The sequence below is a fragment of the Convolutriloba macropyga genome, chromosome 14 (assembly GCF_964194025.1).
Source record: "Convolutriloba macropyga chromosome 14, txConMacr16.3, whole genome shotgun sequence".
Taxonomy (NCBI): Eukaryota; Metazoa; Xenacoelomorpha; order Acoela; family Convolutidae; genus Convolutriloba; species Convolutriloba macropyga.
In genome coordinates this window covers 38,311,554-38,328,091 of record NC_134481.1, presented here as the reverse complement: position 1 = coordinate 38,328,091, position 16,538 = coordinate 38,311,554, and the positions used below count along the sequence as shown (strand labels likewise).

At 33.9% G+C, this 16,538-nt stretch overlaps 1 protein-coding gene across 1 annotated transcript in view; it reads right to left on the bottom strand.

The window, feature by feature from the left end:
- Nucleotides 1-1,694: 1,694 nt before the first annotated feature.
- Nucleotides 1,695-16,538, bottom strand: part of LOC142352920 (degenerin del-1-like) — a 36,935-nt gene continuing 22,091 nt past the window's right edge. The window contains exon 6 of the mRNA XM_075405077.1: nt 1,695-2,021. Within this exon, the coding sequence (XP_075261192.1) occupies nt 1,816-2,021 (206 nt within the window). The 3' untranslated portion in view covers nt 1,695-1,815. The remainder of the gene's footprint in view (nt 2,022-16,538) is intronic.

The following is a 16,538-nucleotide window of genomic DNA, read 5'->3' as shown; positions in this document are numbered from 1 at the left end:
GATAGTAATGGTGAATTTAGGTTTTACCAGTGAAGCTGCTTCGCAGATAATTAATTTTTATAAAATAATAGCAAAAGTTAAAATTCATAAAAGAGTTAAGCTGATTTTTTTTTTCAAGTTATCCACGAAGTGGTTACAACATTTTTCGCACGTTGGTTTTACGTGCTTGTTACACGGTCTCATCTGCGGAGCAACTTCACTGATTAGTTATACTGAAAAACACTAATCACTGTGTTTCCACCGATCTCAGTGTTTTTGACTGTATACCCATCACAATGTGTCCCATATACAGTCTCACAGCAGGGATCATCCTTTTTAAGAACTGTGAATTTGGTTTTTTATCTCACTTAATTTTATAGTATTTCATCAGAGTCGGGGGACGTTCACTGGAGTCAGTGAGGAAGGAAACCCAAACCTTCCGTTTGCTAAAGCAACTTAACTAGACCCGATGATTTAACCACTACACCAAGTGAGACAGAAAGTTTTATTTTTAAATTGATTAAATATTGATTAGGGGATATATGAGAAATTTTATTATTTTAATATTTCTTTCAGTTTTTGCTCAAGTTTTTTCGCAAGTTGATTTTACGTGCTTTTTACACGGTCTCACTAGTTTTATTCTAGTACCTGGGATACGTTCACTGGAGTCAGTGAGGATAGAACCCGAACTATCGGTGAAACCGCTTCACGGATCCGTCTGATAAAGGTTAATTACCAGCTTAACTTTGTACTGGTGGCTTGCACTAAGTGAGACAAGAAATGATAGATTTAAAATATAAAAGAAGTGAATATAGAGTAGTGGATATATAAAGGGAATTAGAGTAATGTGTATATGGGTACCGTATCGCGGCTCTATGTTGCGGAGGTACCCATATACACGTTACTGGTGCAGATGAGGTTTATTTTTCTTAGTTTTTTATGACCTGAGTATTCGTTTTGAGTTCCTTTGGTTTTTAAAAAGCTTGGTTTAATCAGGTGTTGGTTTTAAAATGATAACGTGCTAAAATTCAATTGTACAGTAACGGAGAGCTCGCGAACTCATGTTGATTGCTTTTATGTGGTTTTCATTATCACTTTTTGTTGATTTTTGCTTTAAGAAAATTGAGTTTTGCAGAAAAAACCCGTCAAGTTTTGGAGGGCTGTCCGGCCTCAACATTTTTTTCTTCGCGCACAAATTTCTAGGACAAGCAATAGGTTTTCATCTGCTGGCCTCTATCTTTTTCAGTGCTCTAAAGACTTCTTTTTGAATTGGTTGCCACTGGCAGGCTAAGCTGATACAGCTTTGGCACCATGATCAGCCCTTTTTGCAAACCTGCACATGTGGTCTGAAAATGCATCTTTTTCGTTTTGGCCCCCCAGTACGTTATGCGCCCCACAGTTACAGCACGTGTCTTTTTATGCAGTAAATCTTAATGTAAAAATGGCCCGTGCGTCGGGGTTTGCAAATAATTTGCACCCACTCCGCTGAAGGGGGCACAAAGGGCAAAAGATCCCAGAAAATATATCCAGATTTTGCCTTAGGTTTGGATTGTTTTCATAGACTTCGACCTATGGTGATAATTTTTCCAGTCTTTGGCTTAAATGCAGACTCCTTTTTCAGTAAAATTCTGTGAGAGTGGATCCTGGTGTGGACTGAGAACAGAAAACTAATGATAAGAAGTACATGTAGAACATATATCGTAAAAAGTAACGCGTAGCAAAAGAAACGTTGTATTGCAGGAATTGATCATTTTAGAATTCAAATTTGAAATTCGAAATTTAAAATTAAGAGTTCAAAAAACTGGGTAGAGTTTGTATCTCTTTGAAGTCCACATTTTATCTGTTCATTTCAACCATCGGCAGAATTTTCTGGTCAATTCTGTTTTTGCCTGTGAACTTGATTAGATGGTGAAGAAGACTTGAGGACAGATCGGAAGAGAGGAATATGATCTCAGTGGCTGTCACTAAACTGGCTCCAATGAACAGGCCTCCAAGTCCTCCGAATGCACTGATTGTGTCTATGAAGTTGTACTTCAGTTGCACTAAACACACGGTAAATAAAATACGGTAAATATGCCAGAAAAATATAAAAACTAGATCGAGTTAAGATCAAATTAAGCTAAGATGTACTTTATCTTTGCCCACATTCCCATCTTTACCAGCTAAAGCAAAATTTCACTTCCAATCGATTAGTGTAAATATTCAATCTAATCAATTAAATGTGAAATCAAGAGTTATTAACAAGACATTGGATGGAAAAAATAAAATCTTGCGACAACGAGTGGGCACAAACATTAGACAGACACTAAGTCAAACATTAAAACATAGCAGGACAAGTTCTCGATTACAATCCAAAGAATTGAACTAATTAATGATCTGAACAGCAACGTTTTTCCAGCAACATCAAACTTTGCAAGTCAACAAAGCACATTAACCTAAACGCGCAGAAATCAACAAAAAAATTAATAAGAATTCACAAAAATAGATTCGCAAAAACCAGAATTGTAAAAATCTTCCAAAATAACTACACTTTATATAACAATTAAAACTGCGTATCGTTAGAATGAGTGCACTATACAACAACCTTGTCGAAATCAAGGAGAGACAAAGTAAACAAGTGACAAAAAAACAGAAAACTGACCAAAATCAGAACATTTTGAAAAATGGTGGCCTCAAAGAGAGGAACAAAACGAGTAACTATAAACTACAATCCTTAAACAATATACCAGACAACTTGAAAGTCCAAACCTTAATAAAACCACTGGGTGGAAAAGGGAACAAAAACGCAAAATAAGTCATTAAGATTATAGCTAAAGGCTTCGGGTCATCTCTCGACCAAATTGAAGCTGCACTAAATGGTTTGGTAGAAAAAATTCACTAAAACATTTGAAAACAAATAATGTCTTAGCCATATAAACCACTCCTAAAAAACCCAGTCATTTTTTCAAATTATTAATGCTTCATATTTAAGGAATGAAACGTGTCATTGATGGTATAAATTGATAAGATGTGATAATGACAGTCAAAGCTTAAAAACTGGCAAATCTTATATGACAACAGCTTCAATGTCACAAATGCACTAGCCATGAACTTGAGTTTGAATTAACCCTTAATTTGGTTAATTTATTCGTACTAGCAACTGATGCGACCTAACCTTAATGAGTCTAATTCAAGTGAAAATAAAATGAACAACACATACAGGAGAATCCATCAATTAGCAAACTTTTTTAAAAAGACACCAGGAATAATAAAATCAACAAAACCATGAGTTGTTATCCGCAACAATGATTTTGATTAACTTTTGCTTCATTAGCAACGGATTATATCCTTGTTAATAGCCGCACAGCGATAGCTGGGGCTATTATTCGCCTTCTCTTGTTTTTTTTATTTCGTCGTCGCGATTTTTGTTACGACCAAATGACGTCAGAGCCACTTCAAATCTGCTTTTTATTCATTCGTTTTTGCAATTTCAACTAAAGTGCGTGTGTGTGTCGTCATTTTTTGCTCTTAGAAAAGCGAATTTTTTTGTTCATTCGCTTGATTAACATTTGGTCACACTTGACTTACCTCACTCTCAAAAATGATTTCCTCACTTTGAAATTGAATTTTATTTACTTTAATTCAAAGAGATAAGGTCATAGAGTTGTGTCAATCTAAAGGAAGGTTATTTGAGAGCAGCTAATAGAGGCAGCAATAATATACAGATTCGTAAGGATATTTTTAGATAGACGCTTCAATGAAAAGACTATTTTTTTGGTCTGTCTTTTTTTAACTGTTTTTTAGAGTGCATTTCTACAAAGCTATTGCGGCTATTTTCTGGCAATATGCCAGCTATATTTAATTAGGCTAAGTGATTAGACAATAGACGGATCAACCTCAAAAAATAGCATTTTTGACAACAATTGGTGCCAATATCCTTAAAAAACATTAACTGGCCATTGAGAGCAATAGCAAATGAAAACTATCAGAACGCATGTGTAGAGCACAAAAACTTTTATTATCCGCTTTATGAACAGGGATTAATATTCTATGAACAAAAACGCTTCTATTCAAAAAGACAAGCAACGCTTCTTGTTCCAATAAAACTTATTTATGCTTAAGGAATGAAACGTGTCATTGATGGTATAAAATGATAAGATGCGAGAATGACAGTCAAAGCTTAAAAATTGGCTTATCTTATATGACAACTGCTTCAATGTCACAAATGCACTAGCCATGAACTTGAACCTTTATTTTGGGTCATTTATTTGTACTATCAACTGATGAGACCTAATCTTACTTAGTCTAATTCAAGTGAAAATAAAATGAACAAAACATACAGGAGAATCCATCAATTAGCAAAATTTTTTAAAAAGATGCCAAGAATAATGAAATCAACAAAACCATCAGTTGTTATCCGCAACAATGATTTTGATTAACTTTTGCTTCATTAGCAACGGATCATGTCCTTGTTAATAGCCGCAATGCGATAGCTGGGGCTATTTTTCGCCTTCTCTTGGTTTTTTTTATTTCGTCGTCGCGATCTTTGTTACGACCAAATGACGTCACAGCCACTTCAAATCTTTTTTTTTCATTTGTTCTTGCAATTTTAACTGAAGTGCGTATGTGTCGTCATTTTTTGCTCTTAGTAGAGCGAATTTTTTTGTTCATTCGCTTGATTAAATGTTTGGTCACACTTGACTTACTTCACTCTCAAAAACGATTTCTTCACTTTGAAATTGACTTTTATTTACTTTAATTCAAAGAGATAAGGTCATAGAGTTGTGTCAATCTAAATGAAGGTTATTTGAGAGCAGCTAATAGAGGCAGCAATAAATTATTAATGCTTCATATTTAAGGAATGAAACGTGTCATTGATGGTATAAATTGATAAGATGTGATAATGACAGTCAAAGCTTAAAAATTGGCAAATCTTATATGACAACAGCTTCCATGTCACAAATGCACTAGCCATGAACTTGAACCGTTATTTTGGTTTATTTATTCGTACTAGCAACTGATGAGACCTAACCCCTATTATTCTAATTCAAGTGAAAATAAAATGAAAAACACAAACAGGAGAATCCATCAATTAGCAAACTTTTTTAAAAAGATGCCAAGAATAATAAAATCAACAAAACCATGAGTTGTTATCCGCAACAATGATTTTGATTAACTTTTGCTTCATTAGCAACCGATTATATCCTTGTTAATAGCCTCAGAGCGATAGCTGAGAGTAGTAAGAAACCAGAACACCCTGACTCACTTTTTGACTGATTTTACCCAAACATGTTTGATCATGCGCGCGGATGAAAAGTTCTTGGCAATTATTCCCTGTATTTTGGGATTGTTGCCTGAAAATGTAAAAGACTTACCTTAAATCCATTTTGAACGTGGCAGTGTGGAAGTGTATACGGAGAATTAACACACTGGGGAGAATAATGTTTGTATATCCGAAAAATGCCTAAGGGCTATAAATCCAGTCTATATTTGTCAAGGACACTTTTGAGCAGAAATCTGGGCGTCTAAAGTAAATAAACTATATATTGGTACTGCGAATGCAGGCTTATTTCCTGCTTACGCAATTTTGAAGAGCACAGGTCTATAAGTTTATAATCAATCGTTTACACTGTGGAGAACATTGTTTCTATACAAATGTCTGAGGGCTATAAATCCAGTGAACACTTTTGCGCAGTACCAGAAATCTGGGCGCCTAATGCGAATAAACTATATATTGGTATTGCATATGCAGACTCACGTTGAAGATAATATTTTTTAACTATTTGTGAAACGTTTGGGTTTGAGGCGTTCTACATTCTGATGAAATTATTACCTAAGGGCTATTCTTAGAACACAAACTCAAACTCAAACTCGAACTCGTCTCGTTTAGACTGTTAATAGACTTCCCTTTCATTTATAACACAACAAGCCATATGATTCAGACGTAATACGTTTTGACAAAATTCGTATCCGAAAACAACAAATTTGAACACGATAAAAGGAAGTTAATGATTCTGTAATAGAGTATATGTCAAAAAGGAACAAAAAAACATCCTGGAAGATAATAATCTACTGAAACTTTGACCTCATTAATTGTTATTTTGTCCAGCAAAGAGAGGTGGTTTTTGACAGGGAAGACAATCGTCGATCAGAAAGAACACAAGTTGAGAGTAACTTCTAACCCAGCATTTTAAATTAAGTTAATTCATCATTTGAAAAAAATTCATCGTTTGAAGTGATACTAAGAAGTCAATCAAAGTCCTTGAGGAGTCCGAAAAGTATAAAAACATCTTTTTTTAGTTTTGAAGGATCAGAAAAACGAGTGGTGTCAAGAAGAACAGTTGGGTGGAACAACATCTTGTCACTTTGGTTGCAGAGAGCATAAGGACACAAAAAAAGGCAAAAAAATGTTGTTTGAATTCCGAGCGGTTCAAAAACAAATTGGCATCAGGAAGCAAAAAAAAGGAAAACATCTGGAAACCAGAAGAACAACATTTTCTTTGTCTATCATCAGAGCGCTTCAACAATCCCTAGGCAAATGGAGTGGTCCAATAAAGAAAACTGGTGGAAAAGTAAGTTAAAAATTTCTTTTATCTCCAAGTAGCTCTTCCATCATTTCAACCCATATAACTCATCCTTGGATCAAAACAAGGTAGCCGGAACATAAAAATAGTTAAAAATTGGCAACCCCTAATCATTAGCAAGCATTTTTTCTCTCTTTTTTAAAAGCGAAGAGCTGAGATTTGTCAATTAACAAATAATTAAGACACAAATTTATTTGTTTAGATTGCATCACATAAACTTGTCATATGTGAAATGTGAAATTACTTTAAAAAAACAAACACAAAACTACTTTTTAAAACATCAGTTCTGCTCACATATCATAAATATGAGTCATCAAAGGTCAATTGTACATAATTTTTTTCCTCTTAATGTACAAGCTCTAGAGAAAAGTTTCTTAAGGAAATGTTGTTCCATTAGTGAAAACTAACACAAAACTACTTCAAAAAACATCAATTTTTCTCACATAACATATATATGAGTCATCAAAGGTCAATTAAACATCATTTTCTTTCTTCTTAATGTACAAGTCCTAGACAACAATGTCTTAATGAAAAGTTATTCCATTAGTAAAAACTAAGACAAAACTACTTTAAGAAACATCAATTTTGCTAACAAAACATCTCTATGAGTCATCAAAGGTCAATATTGTACATCTTTTTACCTCTTAATGTACAAGTCCTAGAGAAAAGTTTCTTAAGGGAAAGTTGTTCCATTAGAGAAAACTAACACAAAAGTACTTTAAAAAACATCAATTTTGCTCACATAACATATATATGAGTCATCAAAGGTCAATTGTACATCATTTTTTTCCTCTTAATGTACAAGTCCAAGACAAAAATTTCTTAAGGAAAAGTTGTTCCATTAGTAAAAACTAACATAAAACTACTTGAAAAACATCAATTTTGCCCACACAACATACATATGAATCATCAAAGGCCAATTGTACATCTTTTTTTCCCTCTTAATGTACAAGTCCTAGAGAACAGTTTCTTAAGGAAAAGTTGTTCCATTAGTAAAAACTAACATAAAACTACTTTAAAAAACATCAATTTTGCCCACACAACATACATATGAATCATCAAAGGCCAATTGTACATCTTTTTTTCCTCTTAATGTACAAGTCCTAGAGAACAGTTTCTTAAGGAAAAGTTATTCCATTAGTAAAAACTAACACAAAACTACTTTAAGAAACATCAAATTTTCTATCAAAACATCTATATGAGTCATCAAAGGTCAATATTGTACATCTTTTTACCTCTTAATGTACAAGTCCTAGAGAAAAGTTTCTTAAGGGAAAGTTGTTCCATTAGTGAAAACTAACACAAAAGTACTTTAAAAAACATGAATTTTGCTCACATAACATATATATGAGTCATCAAAGGTCAATTGTACCTCACTTTTTTCCTCTTAATATACAAGTCCAAGACAAAAATTTCTTAAGGAAAAGTTGTTCCATTAGTAAAAACTAACACAAAACTGCTTTAAAAAACATCAATTTCGCTCAGATAACACATGTATGAGTCATCAAAGGTCAATTGTACATCGTTTTTTCCTCTTAATGTACAAGTTCAATAGAAAAAAGTCCGAAGGAAAATTTGTTCCATTAGCAGAACTAACATAAAACTACTTTAAAAAACATCAATTTTGCTCACATAACAAATATGAGTAATCAAAAGTCAATTGTACATCATTTTTCGCCTCTTAATGTACAAGTCCTAGAGAAAAATTTCTTCAGGAAAGTTGTTCCCTTAGTGAAAACTAAGACAAAACTACCTTAAAAAACATTAATCTTGCTCACATAACATATATATGAGTCATCAAAGGTCAACCGTACATCATTTTTCTCCTCTTAATGTACCAGTCCTAGAGAAAAAATTCTTCAGGAAAGTTGTTCCCTTAGTGAAAACTAAGACAAAACTACCTTAAAAAACATTAGTCTTGCTCACATAACATATATATGAGTCATCAAAGGTCAACCGTACATCATTTTTCTCCTCTTAATGTACAAGTCCTAGAGAAAAATTTCCATTCAGGAAAGTTGTTCCATTAGTGAAAACAAACACAAAATTACTTTACAAAACATCAATTTTAATCACATAACCTCTATTTGAGTCATCAAAGGTCAATTGTACATCATTTTTCCCCCTCCTAACGTACATATATATGAGTAATCAAAAGTCAACTGAAAGTTCTAACGGAAATTTCCTTAGGTAAAAAATTAAGCAGTTTCAAATATAACTTTAAAAAATTAAGTCTCCAAAAATTCTCCAAAAGCTTTTTTGTTTCAATTTAAAGTCATATGTCTCAAATATGGACTAACACCAAAACCTTCTTGCATGAGATATACAAAGAAAATATCGAAACAAATCTGAATCATTTAATCAAAGTTCTTCGATCATAGCAAAATTTTCTCGCTTAAACTTAATTTAGAGGCTATATGTAATCCTACTTGATCAAAACAAGGCTTCAAAAAGCACTAAAAACTCACTAATAGTCCTATTTATGCATAATTGAAGGTTTACAAATCTTAATTGCATTAAAAATTTTTGACTAAATTCCGTTAGTGCTTTAAAAATAACTAATATGGTCCAGAAATATTTCAAAAATTGCCCTTGAGTCATCAGAGGTTGAAGGTTCATATAAAAAACATATTGTTAGATGAAAAATATAATAAATAAACTGGGAAATTTATTTAAAAAAATGTCCAAAATTCAGTAAAACCACTATGCGAATTTCTAGAGACTTTCACTTATATTGAAACAAAACGAAATTTCGTCCTGGCGGCTGTTCAATTGTTAAATTCATAGAACAAAAACGTACAAACGAGTTCATCTATATGTCATCTAAAATAAAAAAAATTGAGATAAAAATTTGTGACAATTAGCAAAAGTTTCTTGTCGTTATGAAACTACTTATTAATGTTTGTTGAGATTGTTCTTAAAAATAATCCTAAAATTTGTAATAAACGTTTCCAGCAGTCAGTAGATGCAAATTAGGCCTTAGTAGATGTCATAAACTAAGACATAGTTTCTCTAACTTTGTTTTTGAATGAAAAAATTAAGTTAAAAACGTTCAGACCATTTTGTTTAAAATGCATTTACTTTAGAGTGCTGATTCGTTTGGCAGCACCGAAAAAGAAATTCAACGTCAAAAATTTTTTTCAAAACTACCGTATGAACTATGAACGTTATGTACTACATTTGTATCTGTAGTAACATTAATTTTCAACCAATTTATAGAACCGAAAAAAAACTGTAGTAAGATAAAAGATCAACGGCAAATTTTAGCATCTGTTTTAAATTATTTCGTTCTGAGTGCGGGGATCTGCAACGTTATAGCTTTGTTAAACTGACAAAATAAACTGAAGAAAAACAGATTGTTGATTGATATGACAAAGATCAGCAAGGCAAAATATGCTATGCGTCACCCAAAAAAGCCAGTTTTTTCCCATGCTATGAAAAGCGGCGATTAAAAATCACAAAACTCCAACCCAGAAATCAATTGGGTAGACTCTTTCTCCTTCAGGAAACTATACAGCTCATTTACAATCTACTCGAATTTTATAAAATTACCAGATGAAGCAAAACTGAAAAACATTTGTTTTTTTTTTGGAAAAAAATTAAAACAACCATATGTATTTTGACATTTTTTTAAAAATTTTTTGGTTTTTGTCAACTTCAGCTAAAATTCGTGATCCTGTTTTTTGCAAGGTACGATAATAAATCAGTGTTATGAGATAATGAAAAACTTGATTTGCTCTTCAGTCTTAACTTTTTGATTGACTGTTGAATTAATTGTGTTTGTCAACCACAAAATTGTTCTCAGTTGACTTGTGAGAAAATTCGTTTTGAACACCGAGGTAACAATCATCAATTTTGAAAATTGGGTCAATTTTTTTGTCATATTGCATCCAAAAATTGCTTTTTATCAAATCTTTTTTTGAACTTCAAAAGCATTAAAATTTCTACTGCAACTCAAATTACCAACGATTTCATTCTGTCACTCTTTATTGATAACATATTTGTCTGTAAGTAAAAAATTTGTCTGACGGTTTTTGAAGCAATCCAAAAACCATCAAGGAGCAAAAGTCAGTTGGAAACTTTCCGCAACTGTAGACCGAGTTTCTAATCAGATATAAAATTTGTTAATATTAAAACAAATTGCAAGTCAGTAATAAAAAACATTAGGGCCTTATCTTGATTTTAGCCTGGTCCACTGGGTTCACACAAAGAAAAGTCAATTCAACACACAACAATTCAAACAGATTTTAGAGAGACAAGAGTACTATAAAAACAATCCTTGCTTTAAAAATATTCAATTTGAAACTTTCAACAACTACAGATCAGCCGTTCTTTTTCTTTCCCAATGAATTAGTTTTGATTTATAAAAACTTAATAACAAAATTCTTATGAAAGTTAGTTTAACCTTATATACTTGAATCTAGTTGTTGCATGTGGTTGCAAAATAGTGAGTTCGCAACTTTTTTCTCCTAAACTAAAGCAAACCCACTAATTTCGGAAAACAAAACGGAGGACTACCCATGTTTTTGTGGTTCAATCTTCAATTTTCTCATCAGTTCCAGCCAAGTATTTTGAAAGTATTTTTTTTCGCCATATAAAATTGCATTCCTATTCAGTATTTGCCGGAATTTGGGATCACCTGAAAGAAACGATAAATTTTCCCCTTCATTGAAGAGGTTTAAGCGTAACCAAACAGAAAACAATTTGATAAATGTAAATATTTGATGAAAAAATTAAAAAACAAACGAAAACTATAAAAGCAAGTTATTTAGTTAGACAAATCATTTTAAAGCATTCAACAACTGCAAACCAATCGCTTGGATTGGAGTCAAGCAAATTGTGTTCCAAACTAATTTTTTGCAGGCACAATATTTCAAACAAAATACAAGTGTAAGTTTCTATTTTTCTCATAAAAACCAAAATTTTCAAGAGCAGTTTAGAGATAAAAAAATACAAAGCAAAACGTCTCAATATTTTCGCTTTTCCTTAAATTACTGATTCTTCTCCAAAAAAACACTGGCTATTTTTTTCGGAATTTTTTAAATCAAGTGTGCACTTATTGTTTCCATGATTAATTGTGTCAGCGTGAATTTCAATCAGGTCATTCCTTGTGAGCTCACAATATTTAAAAAACCACAAAAGCTTATACAAGGTCAAAATCAATAAAACACTGATTTCATAGATAGTATCTCTTAGGAATTTTAAGCGAATAGGTTAAGTGATTAAATTCCTTGTATTCCTTGTATGGTTTAAGTTATTATATATGATCTGTGGATGAGTCTTTTTAGAAGTTTTTTTCAAAGTGTTCATCAGTATTCAAATATTAATAAACATTTTTCTTTTTTAGATGAAAGCTTTCAACTGTGGCGAGTGCTCGAAGAAGTACAACAAGAAGTAGAAACTATTCCAACATATGGAGAAAGAGCAAATATGAAAAAAAACAGCAGACTATGAATGCGGACAATGTAATAAGAAGTTCACTCAGAGCAGAAACTTGATTCAGCATTTCAAAAACAGTTCATAGATGTCAGACGTTTGCGAAGTGCAAGCAATGTACACAAATTTATGGCGATACTTCATCGTGTGCTAGAAGTGAGGAAGACGCTCATGGTACTCACACAGAGGTTTCCGAGAAGATTGAATGCAGTTTGGAGCTGCAAGAGAAAAAAGCTATTGGAAAGTTTTTTCAGTCATTCAGGATACAAGCAGACAACCAAATTGATGTGTTCACCTTTGTTACGGAGCATCTCGAAGACCTTAAATTATTCGTGAGACACAAAATAGCAGAGCTTGGACCTTTGAAAAATCAGCTCTCTGTTTTTGTACAGATGTTGAAACCAACAGATGATACCAAAGTCGGCTGTCATGCAAACACAAAGTCGAAAACTTTAACAACAGAACTATCAGATGATGAAAATTTTGAAATGATTGACCAAATGAACAACTCAATCCAGATTTTTGCAACCGGTGGAAATGGATTTGTTGATCAGAAAAGCGATCGTTTGGATATCAACATTAACAAATTTAAACCCATCAGAGGTAGCAGTTATATTGCTACACCAGCTGCCCTAGTCGGAAACAAATTTCTCCTAAAAATTCGAACCAATGATAACAAATGTTTTGCATACTCAGTCCTTGCAGCATTTCATCCTGAGAACAAGAAACGAGAGAGGCAAAACAAATACAAGCCAAAGTTGCACAACCTGAATTTTGATAATAACGAGTTCCCGATGTCCTTAACGAATGTTCCAAAATTTGACGAACTAAACAATATTGGAATAAATGTTTTTGGTTTTGACAAAAACAAATTTCTACCACTTTACTTGTCTGGAGAAAGAATACACATAAAGTTATTCTTTTGTTGTTGCTGACTGATGGATTGCTCAGCCACTAATGCTTGATAACAAATTTTCACGCTTTCATGGCCCGCCAATTCAGTGGTAAGGAACATCACCGATACAAAATTTGCGAGCGTTGCCTTCATGGGTTTTAAAACACCATATTACTAGAAAAACATTTGGAACTTTGCGGGGAAGACAAAGCTGTCAATATTACTATGCCAACGGAAGAATCAAAAATTGAATTTACAAACTGGTATAAAACGTTTTGAGTTCCTTTAGTTATTTACGCCGACACTGAGGCTGTCAGCCTTAAGCATGACACCTGCCGCCAGAATCCTGATACTAGCTACACCTTGAACAAGGACACTCAGAAACCTTGCGCTATAGGTTTCTGTGCTGTTGATAAAAAAGGTGGAAGTTATTATTATGGCTTTGAAGGTGAGAAATGCATCCAAGAGTTTTTTCGGTGGCTCCGAGAGAACGCTAAATCTATTTCTGAGAGAAAACAAAAGCATAGACGTCTCATAATATCTGATGAAGAACGGATGAGATTGATTGATCTGAGTACGAGATGCGTTATTTGTCAGATGTGTTTGAACGACGAAAAAGTGATCCATCATGATCACTTTACTGGTGAAATCTACGGAGTTGCACACAGCAGCTGCAATCTGAAGCTTCGTACGCAGACTGTTACGCCTATTTTCTTCCACAACCTAAGTACATATGACGCACATCATCTACTGAAATACATTGAAATCTAATCGGAAGAAAATATGGCAGTAATTCCTTGCAACAGTGAGACATACATCTCCTTCTCGTTCTTTGTTCCTGTTGGTAGAACAAAAGATGACAAGCTACTTTACAAAAAATTTCGTTTCCTGGACAGTTTTCGTTTTCTATCGGCGAGTCTTGACAGGCTGGCTACAACACTCGAAACGAAGGACTACATTCGATTATCTAAACATTTCCCAAAACATGTCGACATTTTGCAAAAGAAAGGAGTTTTCCCATATTCGTATCTCGAAAGCTTTGAGAAACTCTCTGAAAAGTCGTTGCCTCATTATGGTGATCAGTGGATAAATTCAGTGTCTGGTCAAATTGGTGTTTCTGAGGAGGATATTCAGCATGCCAACAAAGTTTGGAATTTGCTTGAATGCAAGAATCTTGGTGATTATCTCCTGTTATATCTCAAAACTGATGTCATTCTTCTGGCTGACGTGTTTAAAAAATAAAGAAGACTGCTTGATCAGGTATATGGATTAGACCCCTGTCATTACTATAGTGCACCCGATATGTCATGGGATGTAATGCTGAAAACAACTGAAGTGAAACTGGACTTGCTTTCTGATATAGATATGCTGTTATTCTGTGAGAGAGCAATCCGTGGAGGTTTGAATGGAATTGGGGAAAAGCGGTATATAAAAGCTAACAACAAATACTTGGATGACTTTGATGAAGAAAAACCGAGTACTTATGGACTTTTTCTGGACGTCGTTAACATTTACGGTGGAACAATGATGAAAAAACTGCCAACCGGAGGATTTGAATGGTCAGACATCAGTTTGGACAAGATCATGCAAACATCTCACGAAAATGATGTTGGGTACTTTGTAATGGTTGATCTGAAATATCCTAGCAAATTACATGACAATCACAATGATTTTCCTTTGGCTGCTGAGAAGTTAAAAATAGATACTGAGATGCTTTCTCAGTATCAATTAGAATTGGGGAACGCGGCTAGTCATATCCCAAAGCTTCTCGAAACGTTTCAGTCAAAGCCAAATTATGCATGTCATTGTTCAGTTCTAAAGTTTTATTGTCAACAGAGGCTCCAAGTAACCAAACTACACAAAACTCTGAAGTTCAATCAGAGTGACTTTATGAGGTGCTATATTGAACAGAATACAAAGTTGCGACAGCAACCCGGTATTAGCAATTCCGAAAAGAACTTTTTCGAATTGTTGCGCAATTCATGCTTCGGAAAGACTAGGGAAAATTTGAGATCTCGATACAAAATGGTATTTGTTGAAAACGACGAGAAAGCAAAATTCTAGTGCAACAAGTACAACTTTGAGAAATTTACCATTTTTCGAGTGCTCCTAGTCGGGATCACTCTTAGCCAGAAAGAGATCAGGTGGAATAAACCAACTTATCTGGGTGCTGCTATCTTAGATCTGTCAAAACTACATCTCTACAGGTTTTATTATACGGAAATGAGCCCTTTGCTTGACAAAAAAGCTCGTGTAATGTACCGTGACACTGATTCTCTATTTTACGAGATTGAGACGGATGACATATACGAAGATCTTGCACAGCTGAAACATGTACTTTATTTGAGTGATTATCCCAGGGATCATTACTTACACAGTGAATTGAACAAACAAGTGCCACTAAAACTATCAGATGAGCTGAATGGCGACATTGTGATGGAAGCAGTTTTTCTGAAACCCAAAGCTTACTCTGTAAAAACTTTGCAGAAAGTCAAACAAAGTGCCAAGGGTGAGAGCAAACATGTGAAAAAGACACTTCATCATGAGAAGTTCAAACATGTGCTCAATTCAAAATCACCATGGAGAAAACTAGTAACATCTATAACTAATGACAAACACACACTCAACATAACACAGTCTAACAAAATTGATTTGAGTGCATTTGACGATAAACTTTATTATCTGAGTGATGGCATTCGCTCATATGCTTATGGACACTACAAAATTGGTCAAGAACAAAAAAAACATCAAGAAAGAACTCTTATGTCCAATGTTGAGATGAATGAACGTGAAATCATTGGAGATTTAGCTGAACAACTGGATAGCGACATTGAAGAAACATATTCTCCACCTGATCCTGGGTTCTGGAAAACTTCTCAAATTGAGTCCGATGATTAAGAAATAATGGATTTTGACGCAGCTCCCAAGTAAAAGCCAATCTCAAGATGTCCGTATATCGATTTTGAAGCAGAGGAAGAGCCGCTTGCAAAGAAACAACGCTTGTCCAGAAAGCGCTAAAAATTGATGATGCTGCCCAACTCCACCCCTGTTGGGAGTCTCAAGAAGCATTGATGAGGCGATACAAAAACCTGCGACTGCTCCTCGCAGGAGCTTCTTGTGACAATAACAGCTCTAAAAGGGGATAGCTGTCCAACTCCACCACGGTTGGGAGTCTCAAGAAGTATTGACGAGGAGATACAAAAAACCTGCGACTGCTCCGCGCAGGAGAAATTTTCCTCTAGGACTTGTACATTTAGAGGAAAATGATGTACAATTGACCTTTGATGACTCATATATATGTTATGTGAGCAAAATTGATGTTTTTTAAAAGTAGTTTTGTGTTAGTTTTTACTCATGGAACAACTTTTCCTTCAGAAGTTTTTCTCCAGGACTTGTACCTTAAGAGGAAAAAATAATGTACAATTGACCTTTGATTACTCATATATATGTTATAAGAGCAGACCTGATGTTTTAAAAAGTAGTTTTGTGTTCGTTTTTTAAAGTACTTTCACATTTCACATATGACAGGTCATAAATTTTATGTGATGCAATCTAAACAATAAATATGTGTCTTAATTATTTGCTAATTGACTAATCTCAGCTCTTCGCCTTTAAAACATAGAGAAAAAAATGCTTGCTGATGATTAAGGGATGCTAATTTTTAA